This window comes from Chionomys nivalis, chromosome 17 (assembly GCF_950005125.1).
Source record: "Chionomys nivalis chromosome 17, mChiNiv1.1, whole genome shotgun sequence".
Classification (NCBI taxonomy): Eukaryota; Metazoa; Chordata; class Mammalia; order Rodentia; family Cricetidae; genus Chionomys; species Chionomys nivalis.
This window is the reverse complement of record NC_080102.1, coordinates 25392676-25410046: the sequence shown is the minus strand read 5'-3', so window position 1 is coordinate 25410046 and position 17371 is coordinate 25392676. Positions and strand designations below refer to the sequence as shown.

The 17371-nt window shown below is 40.4% G+C and overlaps 1 protein-coding gene across 1 annotated transcript in view; it reads left to right on the top strand.

Annotated features, from left to right (window-relative positions):
• Nucleotides 1–17371, top strand: part of Dnaaf11 (dynein axonemal assembly factor 11) — a 91889-nt gene that overhangs the window by 69667 nt on the left and 4851 nt on the right. Inside the window, exon 11 of the mRNA XM_057792318.1 lies at nucleotides 11273–11358. Coding sequence (XP_057648301.1) covers nucleotides 11273–11358 — 86 coding nt within the window. The remainder of the gene's footprint in view (nucleotides 1–11272; nucleotides 11359–17371) is intronic.

Genomic DNA, 17371 nt, shown 5'->3' with positions numbered 1-17371 from the left:
ATTAAATCACTGCTTGGCCTATTCACTCTTACTTCTTATCAGCTAAATCTTACATTTTCATTTAACCCATTTCTTTTTTTTTCTTTTTTTAAAAAAAAATATTTATTTATTTATTTATTTATTATGTATACAATATTCTGTCTGTGTATATGCCTGCTGGCCAGAAGAGGGCACCAGACCCCATTACAGATGGTTATGAGCCACCATGTAGTTGCTGGGAATTGAACTCAGGACCTTTGGAAGAGCAGGCAATGCTCTTAACCTCTGAGCCATCTCTCCAGCCCCCATTTAACCCATTTCTATTAATCTGTGTATCACCACATGACAGTGGCTTACCAGGTAAAGTTCCGGCGTCTGTCCCTGGCAGGGCTACATAGCTTCTCCCTGACTGTGCCTTACTTCTCGCAGCATTCATCTTAGTTTTCTCTTTCTAACTAAGTTCTACCTTGCTGTAGGTCCAAAGTAGTTTCTTTACTAATCAATGATATTCACAGCATACAGAGGGGAATCCCACATCATTCCAGACACCACTCCCCTTATTTCTGGGAACACATGATCAGGTCTTAATTCAAATGTTGCTTTTTCACAACCACTTTTGCTAATACTATAGCATGTTCTCTGTCATTGCTATAATTTAAATGACCTTCCAAGGATCAGGTGTTTGAAGCATCATTTCAAACCTGGAGTAACTTTGAGGTAGGGGTTTTCTGAGTAACTTAGGTCATAGGGGTGCCGTTGAGAATACTCAGACCCAAACCTTTTTTCTTTACTCTTCCTTCCATTCTCTTCCCCCCTCCTCTTCTCTCTTCTCCCTGCTCTGTTACCCTTCCCATCTTCTTCTCAGCCTTCAGAACAGGCTTTTCAATCACATGCCACTGTCATGGCCTACTATGCCATCTAAGTCTCAAAACAATTGGAACAAGTGACATTGGATTAAAACCTCTGAGGCCAAAATAAACCTTTATTACTTAATAAGTTGTTTGATGTGGATATTTTGGTCACAGTAAGAGTAAGGTGACTAATACAGTCACCTTTCTCACACCTATTGCTTGGTTTATTTTGAGCAATGTAATTATAACTGTATGGAAAGAGTCCCGGTTTTTATGCAGAGATAAATTTTAAAACACTTAATGGAGAGAAGTCCCATAACCGTGGACAAATGTCATCCTATTAAGAGCTGGTTCTTCCCAGGCTTACCTGCAGATCCAGTGCATTTCTAGCGGCATCCCAACAAGGCTCTGGTGTGGAAACTGATGTTCTGGTCCTCACATGTATGAAAATACAAAGAATTACCAGAATCGTTATAAAACCAGCAAGGTTGGAAGAGTTGTAGCTTTCCAGCTTCAGTGTAGAATCGGGCCATCTTAGTGCAGCATAAGGATAAACAGATAAGTGTACAAAATAAAAAGGCTAAATGCAGGCCTTTGCCTATAAGGCCACTTTTCCAGTTCCTGTGATGAGTGAAATACCCTTATAAAAGCAACTTTAATGGATTGCTGTTAGCATATAGTTTCTATGTTTTATTTCCATTTGAGTGGTTGCTCCTCCATTCTTGTTCATGACATTTTTAGCTGTTCCAGAATCTTTTCATCATTTTTGCTTTTTACCTTAGACATATGACCTATTTCAAGTTGATTTTCTATATGGCATGGAACAGTTTTTTGTAGGAATCTGCAGTTCTAGCATCAGCAGGCTTTGTTTTGCCCTTTGATTTCTTTGAGTCCTCTGTAAAAGCATTTGGTCACTGAGATGGCTAGTGATAAATTTCAACTGGGCATAAGTTAGAATCACCTGGGAGATGGACCTCTTGGGTATGTCCATGGGAGATTATTTTGATTAAATTAAAGGCATCTTAAAGAGAAAGGGGATTCTTTATCTCACATTTCCAGATTATAATTCATCATTGTGGAGAAGGATTCAATCGCAGAGCATGAGGAAGCAAGCAGTCACGTGGCATCTCTACTCAGGATCAGGGAACAATGCTGCATGCATGCCTTTGCCCAACTTTCTTTCTCCATCCTAACACACTCTAGGATAGCCTGCCAGCAAATGGGGCTCCCTCAATATAACCTAACCAAGACAACACACTAGTATATATAGAAATAAAAGTGATTAAAAAATATGTTGGCCTTAACAAAGGTTCTCAGTTACTAGAAACACTCATCATTTTCAATTACTAGAGGTAGTCTTGTCAAATTTTGTTGAGGATTTCTTATTTAAGAAAGTCAATCTTTTCCCTTCTTTTAAAATGTTAGTTCTTATATACTTAGAAGTTTGTTTATCTTCCATTTTCAGGTGCATCCACATAAACTGTACCATAGGGCTCGGTTCGTGTGCCTCCTTCCTCTTGTAGATTACAGTTCTTGGCTGGTAGACATCATTCCTTAATAGCCATTTCCTTTGTCTCTGCTGTTTCCCAGGTGTTTCTAGCAGCAGGTCAAATGCAGAATTAGTGCTTTCAGCACGGCCACATATCCTGGCCTTTGACGGATGCTCTCTCTGGATATGGGGTGTTGATAGTCTTTGCTTTTAAATATAATTGTACATTTTAAAAATATATTTATTTAAGTATATTTTATTTAAACCCTTTTTTATTTTACTTTTGAGATTATAACATAATTACATCATTTGTCTCCCTCTCTCTATCCCCTCCCATAAACACCTCCTTGCATTCAGACAAAGCATTTTGATTATATTATATTCACCTCTCACTCCAAGAGTCACACCCTACTGCCCACGCCAATACCACCTTGCTCCCATATCAAGTCCAATTCACAGGTGAGGGGCCAGTGGATGGTTGACCTGACAGTAGACTCTCCCCTCCCTAGAAGCGATCATTTGTCAATCGCTCTTCAGGGTGGGAGCTGGTGAGCTCTCCCCACTTCATGCGGGAGTCTTGAGTGGGTTGATTTTCTGCAGGCAGCCAGAGCTGTTGCATTCACAGTTGCAGGAATCTTGTCATACCCAGAATACACCATTTTGTAGCAATCCTCTCTAACTTCCGGCATGTAGATCTTTGTGCCCCTTCTTTACAATATTCCTTGAAGGCCTATGATACAGATGTCACCTTTGACCTTTTTGGTGGCATTTTATTAACTGTGTACCATTTCTGAACTTGGTTTTAGCTTAAGTCTCTTTTCAGTTTTTTGGGTTTTTTTTTTTTTTTTTTTTTTTTTTTTTTTTTTTTGGTCCTTGCATTTTGCTGTGTGCCTTGTAATCTCTACATTCCGTGTGACCAGATTAGGACTTAAGTAGCATTTACATGCTTAACTTGGAGTCCCTTTCTGTTGACTCTTTTTAGCTGATATTCCACCTTTTGACTCAACAGGCCAGCAGGAGTACATTTTTCTTCTTGAGCTCCAGATGCCTTATCCAGCTCAGAAAGAGCCTCATAGGAAAAATTCATATGAACTTGCCTCTTGTTGGTTGCCCCCCAACTATAGATCAACAACCCTCTAGTTTCTGCTTTCTACTGTTTGTCTTTACTACCTTTAAATAATGCATGTATGTGCGTATGTATGTATGTATATGTGCATGTATGTGTGTATATTTGTATTGTGTGTATGTATACACGTATGTGTATATGTGTGTGTGTATATATGTATGTCTGCATGTCATACTATAAAAACATTGCTTTTACAAGTTCAGTAGACCTATTGTAATCTGTTGAATCCCTCCACTATATGAACTTCTTTGGGGTGCACCTCCTTTCCCAAGCTCTTTCTATAGCTCTGTGAAGTCCTGTGCTACTGTCTCCTGTCCTGTTTCTCTATCATCGTTGTGCGCATGCACTACTTTGTTGGCCTATTGCTTTCATCCTTATCTTTCTTTTGGTTCCTTCCTCAGTCCGGTATCCTCTCCTTTTACCTTTTCCTGTCTGATCCTGCTTGATATATTGCTTTAAGGTTCTTTTTGCCTGCTAACTTGAATATGTATGTCAGGATTTTCAGTTATAATATGAGCTCATTTCCCTTCCATTCTTACTATATCTCCCTAATTCCTTTACCTAGTGATTCTTTGTTATCATCTCCCTCTGCCCTTCCTCTCCGTGTTCTAGCCTGCCAGGTCTGCTACCTTTATATCTCACTCTGATTTCTCTTTACCACTATCATCTTATCTTAAATCTTATTCTTATAAAATTCTTAGGAGTGGTATTGCTTTATCCAGGTATTCTTTCCATGTATATCTACTGTGCTGTTCAGCAAGTCTCTCAAATCACCAACTTTATAATAGAGCTTTCCTGTCCTAAAGCCTATTGAGTGTCTCCTTCTCATCTGTAGCCTAAGATTCCAACTGTAGTGGTGGTTCATAAGCTTTCCAGTTAGGTCTGTAAGCTCAGCTTTCACCCTCACCTCTGCCAGTACTCTTTCTTCAGGCTTGTGCAGCCCAGAGCTGTTAACAGTTCTGGGGCCCTCAAATCTTTCTTTCTTTGAAGCATTTCACACAGGTTTTCCCTCTCTTTGAAAGGCATGTCTGTAATTTTCAACTTATAATTATTTTCTAGCTCAAATGACAGTGTGGGAGTTGGCCCTGAGCCATCAGGGAGTCTCTTGGCACATGGTACTGGTATCCTGTGCCTGGATTACACGGTCCTAATCCTGCCCATGGGCTTTTCCCCTTCCGCTAGACTGCAAGCTCCCTAAAACGAGAGGTATGTCTACTTCACTGGCAAGTTGGAACAACCAGAAACCATCTGTTTGTCATCTTTTAAAAGATTTCTAAAACTTTTTATCTATGTGCACGTGTGTTGTATGTGTATGCCACATGTGTGCAGTTCTTGTGGTGGACAGAAGATAAAATCTGATCCACTGGAGCTTGAGTTACAGGCAGTTGTGAGCCTTCCCATGTGCTGTGAGGAACCAAACAGTCATTCTCTAGAAGAACAGACAATGCTCTTAACCATTGAGCAGTCCCTCCCCCTCACCACGAAAATATTTAACATCATCTTATTTAAAAATATACATCAGAATAAATTTCATATAAATTTAGTAGTTGATATTATTTTAATACAGAATTATAGTTAAATACCCACTTTCTTTCTCTGTAGAGATGTATTTCCCAAAAGTAAAATAGAGGCCACATTCTTTAGTTTTTGTTAGGATTTAAAAGTTATGTTTAAGTTCCAGGACAGGCTCCAAAGCTACAGAGAAACCCTGTCTCGAAAAAAAAAAAAAAAAGTTATGTTTAAAGCTTCAGTATTTATTGTTTGTTTAAATTTTATTCATTAGTTAATAAAAACTACTGAGACCCTAGTGATGCCCAGCATAGATATTCCTTTCTGTATGGCATTTTCATTTAGTGGGGATAAGGATAAGACACACACTAAATAAATAAACATCTTAGTATTCAGGTTTTCTAAAGCTGATGCTCCACTGGCGGGAAAAACATGCACAAAAGATCCAGCAAGGTAATATCCATGTATCAAAAAGGTTATACTTTATAACAAATGCTCTATGCCTATTTATCTAATTACAAACTTTTAAGTTTTATGCTTATTTACATAAAATATCTTCTACAGAATAAATTTGTTGAGTATTAAGAAGTCTACACAGTGCATAGCAAACCATCTTCCCATCTTCCTCAGCAACCTTCTCTTTCAGAAGCAAACACCACTGCCAACTTTCTATCAGAAACGTTTTAAAAATGCGATGCCGGTGAGGCTACAATGGACGAGTGTTCTCATAAACTGCAGGAGGAAATAGGAAGTGAGCTAATCTTTCTGGAAATAAAAACTGTCACCATATATCAAGTCTTAAGATATATGCTATGACTTCATAATTATACTTTTGGACTCTATAGAAAAATAAATCAATGGTACAAATTTATGTAATAGGTAGATACTGTGATGTAATTATAAGAAGTTGTGAAATATCCTAAGTTTCCACAAACAGCTCATTACAGAACAGTATATCACATAATGGAATATTAGAGAGTTGTTATTGCTCATCCATAGCTTCATGTTATTCCAGATCCTACATAATTCCTGGGATGCTGTCCACCTTACTTAAATGCAGATTCTATAAATGAATATGGAGTTATGAGGTACAGTTCAGTGGTAGAGCATTTTCTTGGCATGCAGAAAGCTAGTCCCCCAGCACCACACACAAACACTTACACCACACACCTCCACCTCCACCAGCAGCACTCAGAAAAGGTTGAATGCTCTGCAGTCAGCCAAGACAAATTCCAAACTTGCCAGCACATAAGAATCACCTAGAATCCAGGCAGTGGTGGTGCACGCCTTTAAATCCCAGCACTTGGGGGTCAGAGGCAGGTGGATCTCTGTGAGTTTGAGGTCAGCCTGGCCTACAAGAACTAGTTCCAGAACAGGCACCAAAGCTACAGAGAAACCTTGTCTCAAAAAAAGAATCACCTCTAAAACATCTGAACTCCAGGCTGCTCTCTGCAGACTCTAAAAGGAGGTGAGGAACTTTGTTACAGCAATAATACTTAAACGTCTGAGAAACACAGGGCAGGTCAGTTAGCATCTCACACAGTACTAGCAAAGGCAGGAGATAGAACGTAGGGTAGTAGAACAGTGGTCTAGTGGGGGGGGGGCTCTGCTCTCATGACAAAGCACAGAAAGATGAAAATCAGCAATTACTTAGATATTGAAAGGCTTCGAGTACACTTTTCATTGAGATGTTTTAACTGGAGGTAAATGTTGAAACTGAGAGAGTGAATTCTGTAAGGAAATGTAATTTTCATATACACTGTTACCTTATAAAGCAGATTACATTTGTGGGAATTTACAGGTGTGGTGGTTGCTCCCACCCAATTGGCCTAAGTGAAACAGAAAGCGAGCTCACACGAACAAGCAAGTGAAGCACCACAAAGCTCCCATGGTCTCATGGGAGAAACCTGAACACCTCACAGGAAGACAGCGCACATGCTTCCCAGGTCTGCAGTCTTATCCCCAGCTGTGATGGGCAGCCACGTGTGCTTTACGCGTCCATTTGTTTGCCTGCCTCTGATCATGCTTGTTTTGTTTGTTTGTATTTTGGTTTTTGAGACAGGGTTTCTCTTTCTCTGTAGCTTTGGAGCCTGTCCTGGGAACTAGTTTTTGTAGACCAGGCTGGCTTTGAACTCACAGAAATCCACCTGCCTCTGCTTCCTGAGTGCTGGGATTAAAGGCATGTGCTACCACTATCCAGCTGATCATGCCTTTTTTTTTTTCTCTTCCCAGAACATTCTTGTTTCTGTATTCTGGAAAATCCAGGCTTGTTCTTTCCATTATGAAATACCATTTTCTTTAATAAGTTTCTTGAGTGCTGGCCATCTGTCTGTCACTTCCATGCCTCCAGGAATTTCCGTTGGATGTGTCTTTTTCCCTTGTGAAATGACCAGAGGTTGTTTCCCATCATCCATTCTCAATCTGTCCCTTGGTCTTGTGCTTAGCCCAGTGTAGGGGCTCAGTGAAGCAAACCGAATGGAGATAACACTGGAAACTGTGGGGGAAAGCAAAGTCTCCAAGAGGAATTTATTGTGATTTCACGCATATTATATTTAAGATGCAGAGCTAAATTTATAAGAACCAGTAAAGTGTGGCAATGCTTTGTGATAAATATATCTCTTATTTTCTAAGAGGCTGGCATTTTGCTGAAACTCACAGCTGAGTTAATAATACACCTTAAGGTCACTTAAGTTTAAAACTAGCAGTCATACTGGGTACACTCAGCCTGTGGGTTTAACCTGCAGTTTAGAGAACAATTTAACAGTCAAGTATGCTTACCTTGGATTTCTCAAGTAGTCAACTTTACAACCTAAGCTAAAACAAAGTTGTAATATTGAATTATGTATCCTTCTATGCTCTTGACCCAGAGTAATGCAAGCATGTTATGACAATCGCTTGCTAAAAACAGCAAGAATAGAAGTTGAAAACAATCATAACATGACTATTCACCACGAATGTGGAAGAAGACATTTGGATATTCTTTGATGAACAATGATATTTATAATACTTTTTGTTATCTGGGTCAGTTGGGGTCAGTTAGTGTCAGTGATTTGTTCACTACTAAAACTGTAAAGTGACTTTCATTCCCTCCCTTGTGAGGTTCAGTAAGTACAGAGTAAAGTCCTTTGTGAGGGAGGGCGAAAGACACAGTGAAAACGTAGTAGAGAATTCAAATTTGGGCTTGAACTTGGTTAATGACACTATGATTTCTTTCCTTAAGGCAACAGTATTGGTGACTCAGAGGTCATTATCAACCACAGGCGACTGTATACTTTTCTCAGTAAAGATCTTTAATTATATCTCATTTTTATTCTAATTTACAAGCAAGCTTTCAACTAAAATGGTGCTCATTCACTCATATTTATTTAGAGTCATATAAGTAACTATTGATTTGAGCCATATTTAATTACTCTCTTAAGCACCAGAAATAGTCAAATTGGCAGTGGCAGTTCCCATGATTCGATGTAAAAAATGGGAATCAAGAGCTCAGGCTCTCTTTCACGATGCTTTACAGCCACAGTCTGGGAGTGCATGCCGTTTACTGTTAGTAGTGCAACCATATACATTTTATTAATATACATATAGACCTTCTGAGTTCAGGCTGCCGGCTCAGGAGGTAATGAGACCCCACACTCAGGCTATTAGCCAAGCAAAGTTTGTAAAGTCCGTGGTCAGAAAAGCCTTAGGCAGGATTTGAGCATTCTGTGGACAACTGAGCCCTGTCACTGCGTCTGTATTCTGTACCAGCTCCCCAGAGCAAACCTCGGAGGGTTAAAACAATGCAACATCATTAAAATGTTAATTTGTATCTCAGTGCCTGTCCCAGAATTGAATTTTTGAGGAGTTAATTACATTTCTCTCTGCGGGTTCAGGAAGCTGTTAGTCTCACATTATCTAATTTATTGAACATATTTTGGTCCTTACAACTTTTCCATTAGTCACCCCTAAAACATACATGGGACCACGAATAAGACACTGATAATGAGCATTGCTACCTAGAGGAAGCACAGCCCCAACCTACAGGACCATAGGAAATAGAATGACACGACTTACAAACCCTGGCACTCTGAGACGATAGCCCTCCACGCCAACAAGTTAGGTCCTATCAGGGGCTCCCTGTGGTTGCTGTGAGTGTTGGTCATGACGGACTGCTATGTTATAAGAATGCCAATGTCCGTATTTTTTCTCACTGCTGATGTTTTGATTCCTTGCAACTTTCAAAATTAAAAGACCCTTAGAAACAAACCATGCTGAAAATATCTTTTAAAAATAAGAAGCACATTCAGATTGTGCTGCACAACAAATTCCCTGTGAAGAAAAGTTCCAAATTTGCGACTCTATTTGTATTTCCATAAACACAGAGAATCTTTGTGCCTAATACGTGACAAATAACAGTGTTAGAAGTAGGCATTTTAAGGCTCTAATTATGCATAGGTTCTCATTCTTGTTAGTGTGTTTACAATGGGAAGCAATATAAAATGTGTACTGCCCCTACAACAAGGCTGATATTTTAATGCATTTTAACTCACAATGATGCTGTTTAAAATGATTAAAGCATTTAAATAATAAAAAAGATGCTAAGGTGCCGCTGTGCCCCCTAAAGCAGATTCTAAGATGTAGATGAATTGCAAAATATCAAGGAGGGCCCAAACTTCAACTCCTGAGAAGGGAGAGAAGGCATCAGGGGTGGGAAGTGGGAGAAGTTGAACAGTGATGCAGCCTAACCAGGGCCTGACCCACCCTTCTCTGAGCTCTGTGGAGCATGCAAAACAAATTCCTTAGTCAAATGGCAAAGGATATTTTCCTATGTGTGAATTTGGTTATGCATTCAGGTGAACAAACTTAGAGTTGTTGCTAAACTAGGCCACCAACTCCCTTCCCAAATGCAAATGTGAGTCCAGCACGCTTGGCTGTGCCAACAGATGACCAAGCCTAAGGATTTTCCTTAGTCCATTGTAGGACTGTGGGCCACATCTGTGAAACACACCAAGTCTCAGGTAGGTCAGAAGAGGATGGCAGGTTTATGTCTGTAGTAACGAAGGTCACTTGTTTGTTCCTGGCCACCCAGACTCCCAAAGTAATCACACAGAAACTGTATTATTTAAATCATTGCTTGGCCCATTAGCTCTAGCTTCTTATTTGCTAACTCTTACATCCCAATTTAGCCCATCTCCATTAATCTGTGCATCACCACGAGGTCGTGGCCTACCAACAAAGATTCAGCACATCTGTCTCCAGTGGGGCTACATGGCTTCTCTCTGTTTAGTTTTCCCCATCTAGCTCTGTTCCCCTATAGCTCTGCTATAGGCCCAAAGCAGTTTCTTTATTAACCAATGGTATTCACAACATACAGAGAGAAATGCCACATTACATGTCAACTTTCAAAACAATGACTGTTCTTCCTGTGCAGATGTGTTCAGAAATGTATCCTCTTCTCTTAAGGAGGAGGAAATGATGAGGTTGCACGAGGGACGATATCCCTCCATGACATTTGAATAGAAAAGGCAAATGAGCCTGAACTGGTCACCAGACCCAAGCAACACAATGAGAGGGTTTTTAGATGCCTTTGCCTACAAGTAATCCCTGTGTCAGGAATGATATTGGGGGCTGAGGGAGTCATAAGTAAATGCGCAACATAAATGATAAGGGTACGTCTAGGCTTAGTGCACAGCTGGCTTATGATGTGGAGCAGTGTGCCCTCTTCCTGCTCCAATGGGAGAGCTTGGACAGTTATTGAGGGCATAAATTAGGTGACCTTTCTTCACCTTTGAGTAGTCTTTGTTCGATGAATGGAATTAGTCAGCTTCGTTTATTAAGATCGCAACATGCTTAGCACTGAACGTATCTAGTATAAAGGAAGTAATGGAATTACACAATTCTCAGGCTCAGAAAGACCTTTGAAAGCACAGTCTGTTTTCCTCCTATTTTCAAAATGGAAACAAGAGGACTAACTTGGAATAGGAAGAGCTCCAGTGTAGGGTGCTTTCTTTGTCAGTATGTTCATTGGGAACACTACATAGGCAGAGTCTTCTCAAATCAGCATCCATCCCGAACACTTCCTTTAAGTGGTTGGCATGTTGCTAGCTTTCAGAAAAATACATTTGTTAAATAAATTAATTTACCAAATCTGCATGCTTGGCTTTGGCAATCTTTCGATAGCTTGAGGCTTTGCAAGACTATTGTGTTTAAGAGGTTTAAATTAAGACTGATCCATGGAATATGTACAGACAAAAATTCAGATGCTTTATAGTTTTTTTTTAAATTTACATATATCAAGGAAGAATGCACCACTTTACACATGTCATGTTTTTATTTTAGGTAGGAGAAGTGATCACAGGAGGTCAGCGAACACCCACGTCTGTGAAAAGCAGCCTGGACAGAGGCAGAGAGCAAGCGAACCACAGGTATCATGTTCCTGATTGTCCTTGCCTATATGACTTTGTTCTCTTCATTATCGCACAGTGGCTAGAACACAGCTTCCAGAATGATTGTAAGCATTTAATCTTTGAAAATGCTCGGACCATGCATGTTCATGTTTATTCCAACTCCCCAGACTCCTCATTTATAGGGTTCTTGATCTTCCAAACTCCAATCTGTGTCCATGCACGTCTCAGCTGCTTGTGAAAATTATAGTAATACTGATAATATTCACCATGACTGTTGATACTCACTGAACACTTGCTTTGTACCCACATTATTCTGTGCAAGCCCTACTTTTCAAGGGGGATTTGAATGTCCCAAAGGCCATAGAGCATGTTGAACAGTTCATGTTCATAATACTGCTTTTATCACATCCCTGTGTGATTCCCTTGTCACCCGACCTTCTAGGTTCCCTAAATTTAAGAGCCTCTATCACTGTCCTCTTCTCAGTGTCCTGACCATAAGTTATCTACAGCCTCTTCCTAAATGCATTTTTCAGCAAAACTCTCACTTTCTCAAGAGAATATTCACTCATTTTTAGTATTCCACTGTGTTAGAAACTGCTTCCCTGAGATCCTGGCCCTGTCTCCTGGAAAGCTTCAGGACAAAGCCAATCTCCTCTAAACATGCCAGCATGGAAGTCAGTTTGTACAAAGCTCTCCTGGTTCCCAGGCTCTGGATACGGCCTACTTCTCATGACTTCCAGACTCTTAACATCCAGATGGCAAAATCTATTTTGGACTAAGGCAAATTTATCTCTGTGCTACAAATGTATATTCTGGATCACATCATAAAAATACCTGCACAAGCACTGTATTTGTGTTCTGCATCATAAAGCCTCAGCCATGTGTAGAGCCAAAGGTGACTATTGAGGTTTTGTAGAGGTTTTTAAACATGGAATTTGCTTGAACAACAGGTATGGGATTGAATTTCCCCTGAAAACCAGTTTGCTGTTTTAGCCTTGGAAAGTCATTTGTATTTCTTAACCTAGTGAATTTTACTACAAATTCAAGATCGTTGGGTATCACAACTTATGTGAATATTAGAGTCATAATTAACCCCAGCACCCTCAAGCCAAGTAAACAATCTTAGCTAATTTGCAAAGGATTGCAGGATAGAAAGGCAAGCCACTGCAGTTTGGAGGTCATTATCAGACTTCAGGAAGACTGTCATTGCTATGGTTAGATTTGGCAGTTGGAGTCACTTTCCTTAGCACAGTGCGTCTACAAAGCATTTCTTTCTCGGTTTCATTGTGGAGAAAGCTCACCTCCCAACCCCACACCCAGGGCTCGTGTGGAGGCTGTCTGTGGAGCTCCCTCTTCCCTGGGAAACTGCAGTGCACACTTTAGCCCTTCTTTGTGAACACTGCTTCTTAGGCTGGGCAACTCCATTAACTAACGTTGTCTATTAAAGGTGTGCATGGGGACTGAGTTTGGGTTGCTTGTTGGTCTTTGGAAAAGAGGGGAGCAATGCAACAGGAATCTGGGAGGACTGGAAGAGGCCTCCACCTTGTCCTAACTGGATCATTCTGCTTCTCACGCTGAGCAGATGGAGCCAGTAGAGGAAGAGGAAAGACTGGTTTATCCCTCATGGCTGGAGGGGAGCACCTGGTGAACAAATGTGGCTCTTCATACTGTGATGCAAAGGGAAACGCACAGGGTCCTCAAAAGTGAAACATTTATGATGCAGTTGCTGAGACCCTGGACAAAATAAACCATATTTCATCATCAAAATATCATGGCATGAAAAAAAGACTTTCTTACTGAGATGCACAGAAGTTGAATTTTCCAACATCACGAAACGAGTGAGAGATGGATCCAGAACTGTGATGCTTTGGGATTAGCCATTGTATTGTATAGTGTAGTCATGACATAGCATCCGGAGTTGAAGTTCGCAATAGTTTTATGGCTGATGCTTTTTTTGCCTTATTCTAGGAATCTTATCCTGTTCTAGAGTTTTGTACTCTTGCCTGTTCTGTTTGGGTGCTTTCTATCAGGAATTAAGTTTTGTTTAAGAAGTGATCTTTTTATGTTTCACTGGCTCTAAAATGTTGGTCATCAAGACTCCTGTGTCACAAATCATGCATCTGAATGTGAAGGTCTGGATTCTTCCTTGATTTTCATAGCTTTATAATAAGTCCTTATAACTTAAGGAAAAGGTCGTCTCACCTTCTTGAAGAGGATTTGGCTGTTCTAGTATCTTTATAAGCCCGCATTAATTTTAGAATCAACTTGTCTGGTTTCACATGCAAATTGTATGTGTCCTTTTTTTCAAATACTACATTGAAAAACCAGAAACATACCAACTTTATAGCCAGATGAGGTTTATGTCTCTATGTTTTGGAAGCTCAAGGACAGTCTGGTAAAGACCTCCCAGGTATGTGACTTTTGCATATGAGACTCCTGTATAAGGAGCAGTCATATCACCAGTTGGAGCTAGACAAAAAAAAAAAAGAGCTTAAGTTCGGTCTCTATGTAAGTATCTGATCTCAGAGTGACCAGGTCCAAGAAGTGCAGCACTCCTGCATTACTTTTAAAGGCAGCATGCTGGATGACCTCAGAAGGAGGCCCTAGCTCCTGAAACGGTTGAAACTACAGCACATGCTTACTCTGTCTGCCTCTCTCTTTCTCTCTCATCTCTCTCCACCCCCACACTTTCGGGGGCTATATTTAGAATTGTGCATATGAATCAGTTGAGGAGATCAGTCCTTCTAGCATTAGCATTTCACAGTCTCATTTGATGCCTCTACAAATTTTTGTATTTTTCAATAAGTATAGCCATGTTTTTATTTAGTTTAGGGGGTATAACACTTTTATACTCTTATGAATTCATTCTATTATTAGCTACTATTGATATGTAAAGCTGAAATTTGTTTGTGTGGGAAAATATAGTCAACATCAAACTGACTTCTTAGCCACTTGACATATGAAACGTCTTGACACTTTTATTATCTGTGGATTCCTTTTAGATTCTCTATATCTGCAAATAGTGCTTACTGTCTACATAAATTTCACTTTCTTTCATACCTTGCTATATAGTGAAAGACTGCAATATAGTATTAAATAAAAGAGAGATAATGGCCTGAATCTAAGATGCCTCTTTAGATTCACTATAATCTATATTTGGAGGAACTTTTAGGAGGTAGGTCCTAATTGACAGAGGTATGTTTTAGGGGTAGGCCTTTACAGGTAATTCCTGTCACCAACTTCTGTCATCCTCTGTTTTCTGTTGTGCCATGATATGAGCATCCTGTCACATGTCCTTCAGCTGTGACCTAAAATACTCCATCATGTCTCTTCACCATGGTGGATTGAAGCTGTGAGCCAAAAGAAGTCCTTGCTACCTTAAACTGTTTCTAACGGGTACTTAGTTCCCAATAGTGCAAAAGTTGTTAATACTGAAAATTTGTACCAGGAAGGGGATTCTTGTGACAAAACCTGACTGTATGGATCCTTAGCTTTTGAAACAAGTCTATGGGAGAAATTTGGAGGAGTTTGGAAGCATGAGTTTGAGAATCCCTGGGTTGCAGAATAGGCAGAGCTTAATGTGTGATTATGTTTGGAATTGGAAATGCCAGAATGCCAATAGAAATGAGCACAATGAAGAAAATGTTTGTAAGGTTTTAGTAGGAACAAGAATTCTATTGGAAATTGGATTAGAGAACTGTTTTACTTTTCTAATTGATGTGACCAAATGCCCAGACAAAGTAACTTAAGGGACAATGGGCTTGTTTTAATTCAGAGTTCTAGAGTACAGTCCATCATGACAGGGACATTAGGGGAGCAGGAAATTGAAGAACCAGCTGCTCCAATTGCGTCACAGTCAGGTGCAGAGGGAAATGAATGCGTATTCTCAGTTCACTTGCTTCTTTTCATTAAGTTCAAGGCCCCAGCCCATGAAATGATGCCACCAGCTAAGAGGTGGGTCTTCCCAACTCACTTGACCTAATCTAAAAACTCCTTCCCAGACATGCCCAAAGGCACATCTCCGTGATAATTCATGTGACGAGATAACCACCACAGAGCTATCCATGTTACATTCGGGCAGAGTTTATTAAATTTTGCCTTATCCTGAAATTTTTAGTCAGTCTGTATTCAAAAGTAGAAGAATGTTAAGTTGACAACCATGGTTCAAAGGGGCATAGTTCCTACTGAAGCTGAGAGCTGAATGTGGGGTCATTTATGTGGTACTGCTTCACAGGCATGCAGGAGAGATTTGGGGAGTTGTGGGAGCTTCCACCAGGATTACAGAAAAGGGTCTGTGATGGCTTGGCAGTATGGAGCAGAGTCAAATTCCATGTCGAAAGTCTTTGAGGGGTCTATATGTAAAGCTATGAGAGTCAAGCCGAAATTGCAGTGGAGACGTCATGAACATGGGAGCCATCGAGAGAACTGTGCAGTCCCTTGGCACTCACACCACACATGCAGTCATGGAACTCTGAGATTCCATTCTTGCTTTTCTGTTGGGCTTCAGTCTTGCTTTGGTTCCATCCCTCCTTCCCACACTCAAGTTCCTCCCTTTTGGAACGAAACATTTGCTCTATGCTATTGTATAACAAAAACATCTAGTTATAGTTTAGATTTTACAGCGGTTCACTATGGAGATGTTTTGTAGAGTATCAGTAGAAAGAATGTGTAAAATGAGGCTTGTGGATATTACTAGGCTCTTAAGCCTTTGGTGATGGAATCTGGGACCTTTCACATTCTAGGCTATCATGGTGCTATATCCATAACCCCCTTTTCTACTCTTGATCTGTAAAAGAGTCTCTCACTAAGTTGTCCTGCTTAGCCTTGAACTCGTGGCAGACCTTGAATTTGGGATCCACATGTCTTAGTCTCCCACATGATTGAGGTTATAGCCACAAATAACCAGGCAACTATCGAGAGACTCTTGAAGTTAGACTAAATGCATTTTGCATGGGTTTTCTTGGGCTGGGGGTGGAATGCTATGATTAAATACTGTAATGTCTCCCACAGGTTCATACTGTTTAAAGATTTATGTTTATTTTATGTATATGAGAGCTTCGCCTGAATGCATGTGAGTGGACTGCTTACATACCAGGTGTCTGCAGAAGCCAGCAGGGAGTGCTGGATCCTATAGAACTGGAATTATAGAGATTGTAAGCCATCACATCATAGCCTAGAATGTGAAAGGTCCCAGATGCAGAGATCCACAGTGGAACACTGGGTCGAGCTCTCAAAATTCAAAAAGAGGGAGGAGCGATAATATGAGCAAAGGGATCAAGACCCTGATGAGGATGTCCACTGAAACAGCTTAACCTGAGCTAATGGAAGCTCACTAACTCTGGCATGACAGCGAAGAGCCAGCATAGGACCAAACTAGGCCCTTTGAGTGTGGGTAACTGTGTATGGCCGGGACAGACTGTGCGGTCACTGGCAGTGGGACGAGAATTTATCACCACTGCTTGTACTGGCTTTTTGGAACCCATTCTATTTGGAGAGATATGTTTCTCAGCCTAGATATTGTAGGGAAGGCCTTGATCCTGCATCAAATTGATGTGAAAGACTTTGGTGACTTCCCATGGGAAGACCTTCTCTGAAGAGTGGATGGGGGTGGGGTGAGAAGGGAAGGTCGGAGGAGCAGAAGAAGGAGAGGGAGTGGAAACAGAGATTGATATGAAAAATGAGAAAAGAGAGGGTTTTTTAAATTAATTAATTAAAAAAAAAGGTAAGTCTGAGTTATATGGTGAGTTCTGGAGCTATATAGCAAGCCCTCACTTCTAAATGTCCCGAAAGGCTAGGAATGGAATGGAATACTGCAGCGTTTATGTAGTGTGTTTAATTGCCCTTGATAACAGTCTGTCTGGAGGTTGGTGGTTTTATGGGAAGCTCATCAGTTTGGCAATCAAGGTGTCAGGGCAGAAACCTCTCTGTAATCATGGTTGTCATTCCTTAAGCATCACGGTTTTGAAGCTTCAGACCATCATTCCTAGTATCATAGTCTCCAAGTTCCAGACAGGACGGCAGGCAAAGTAGT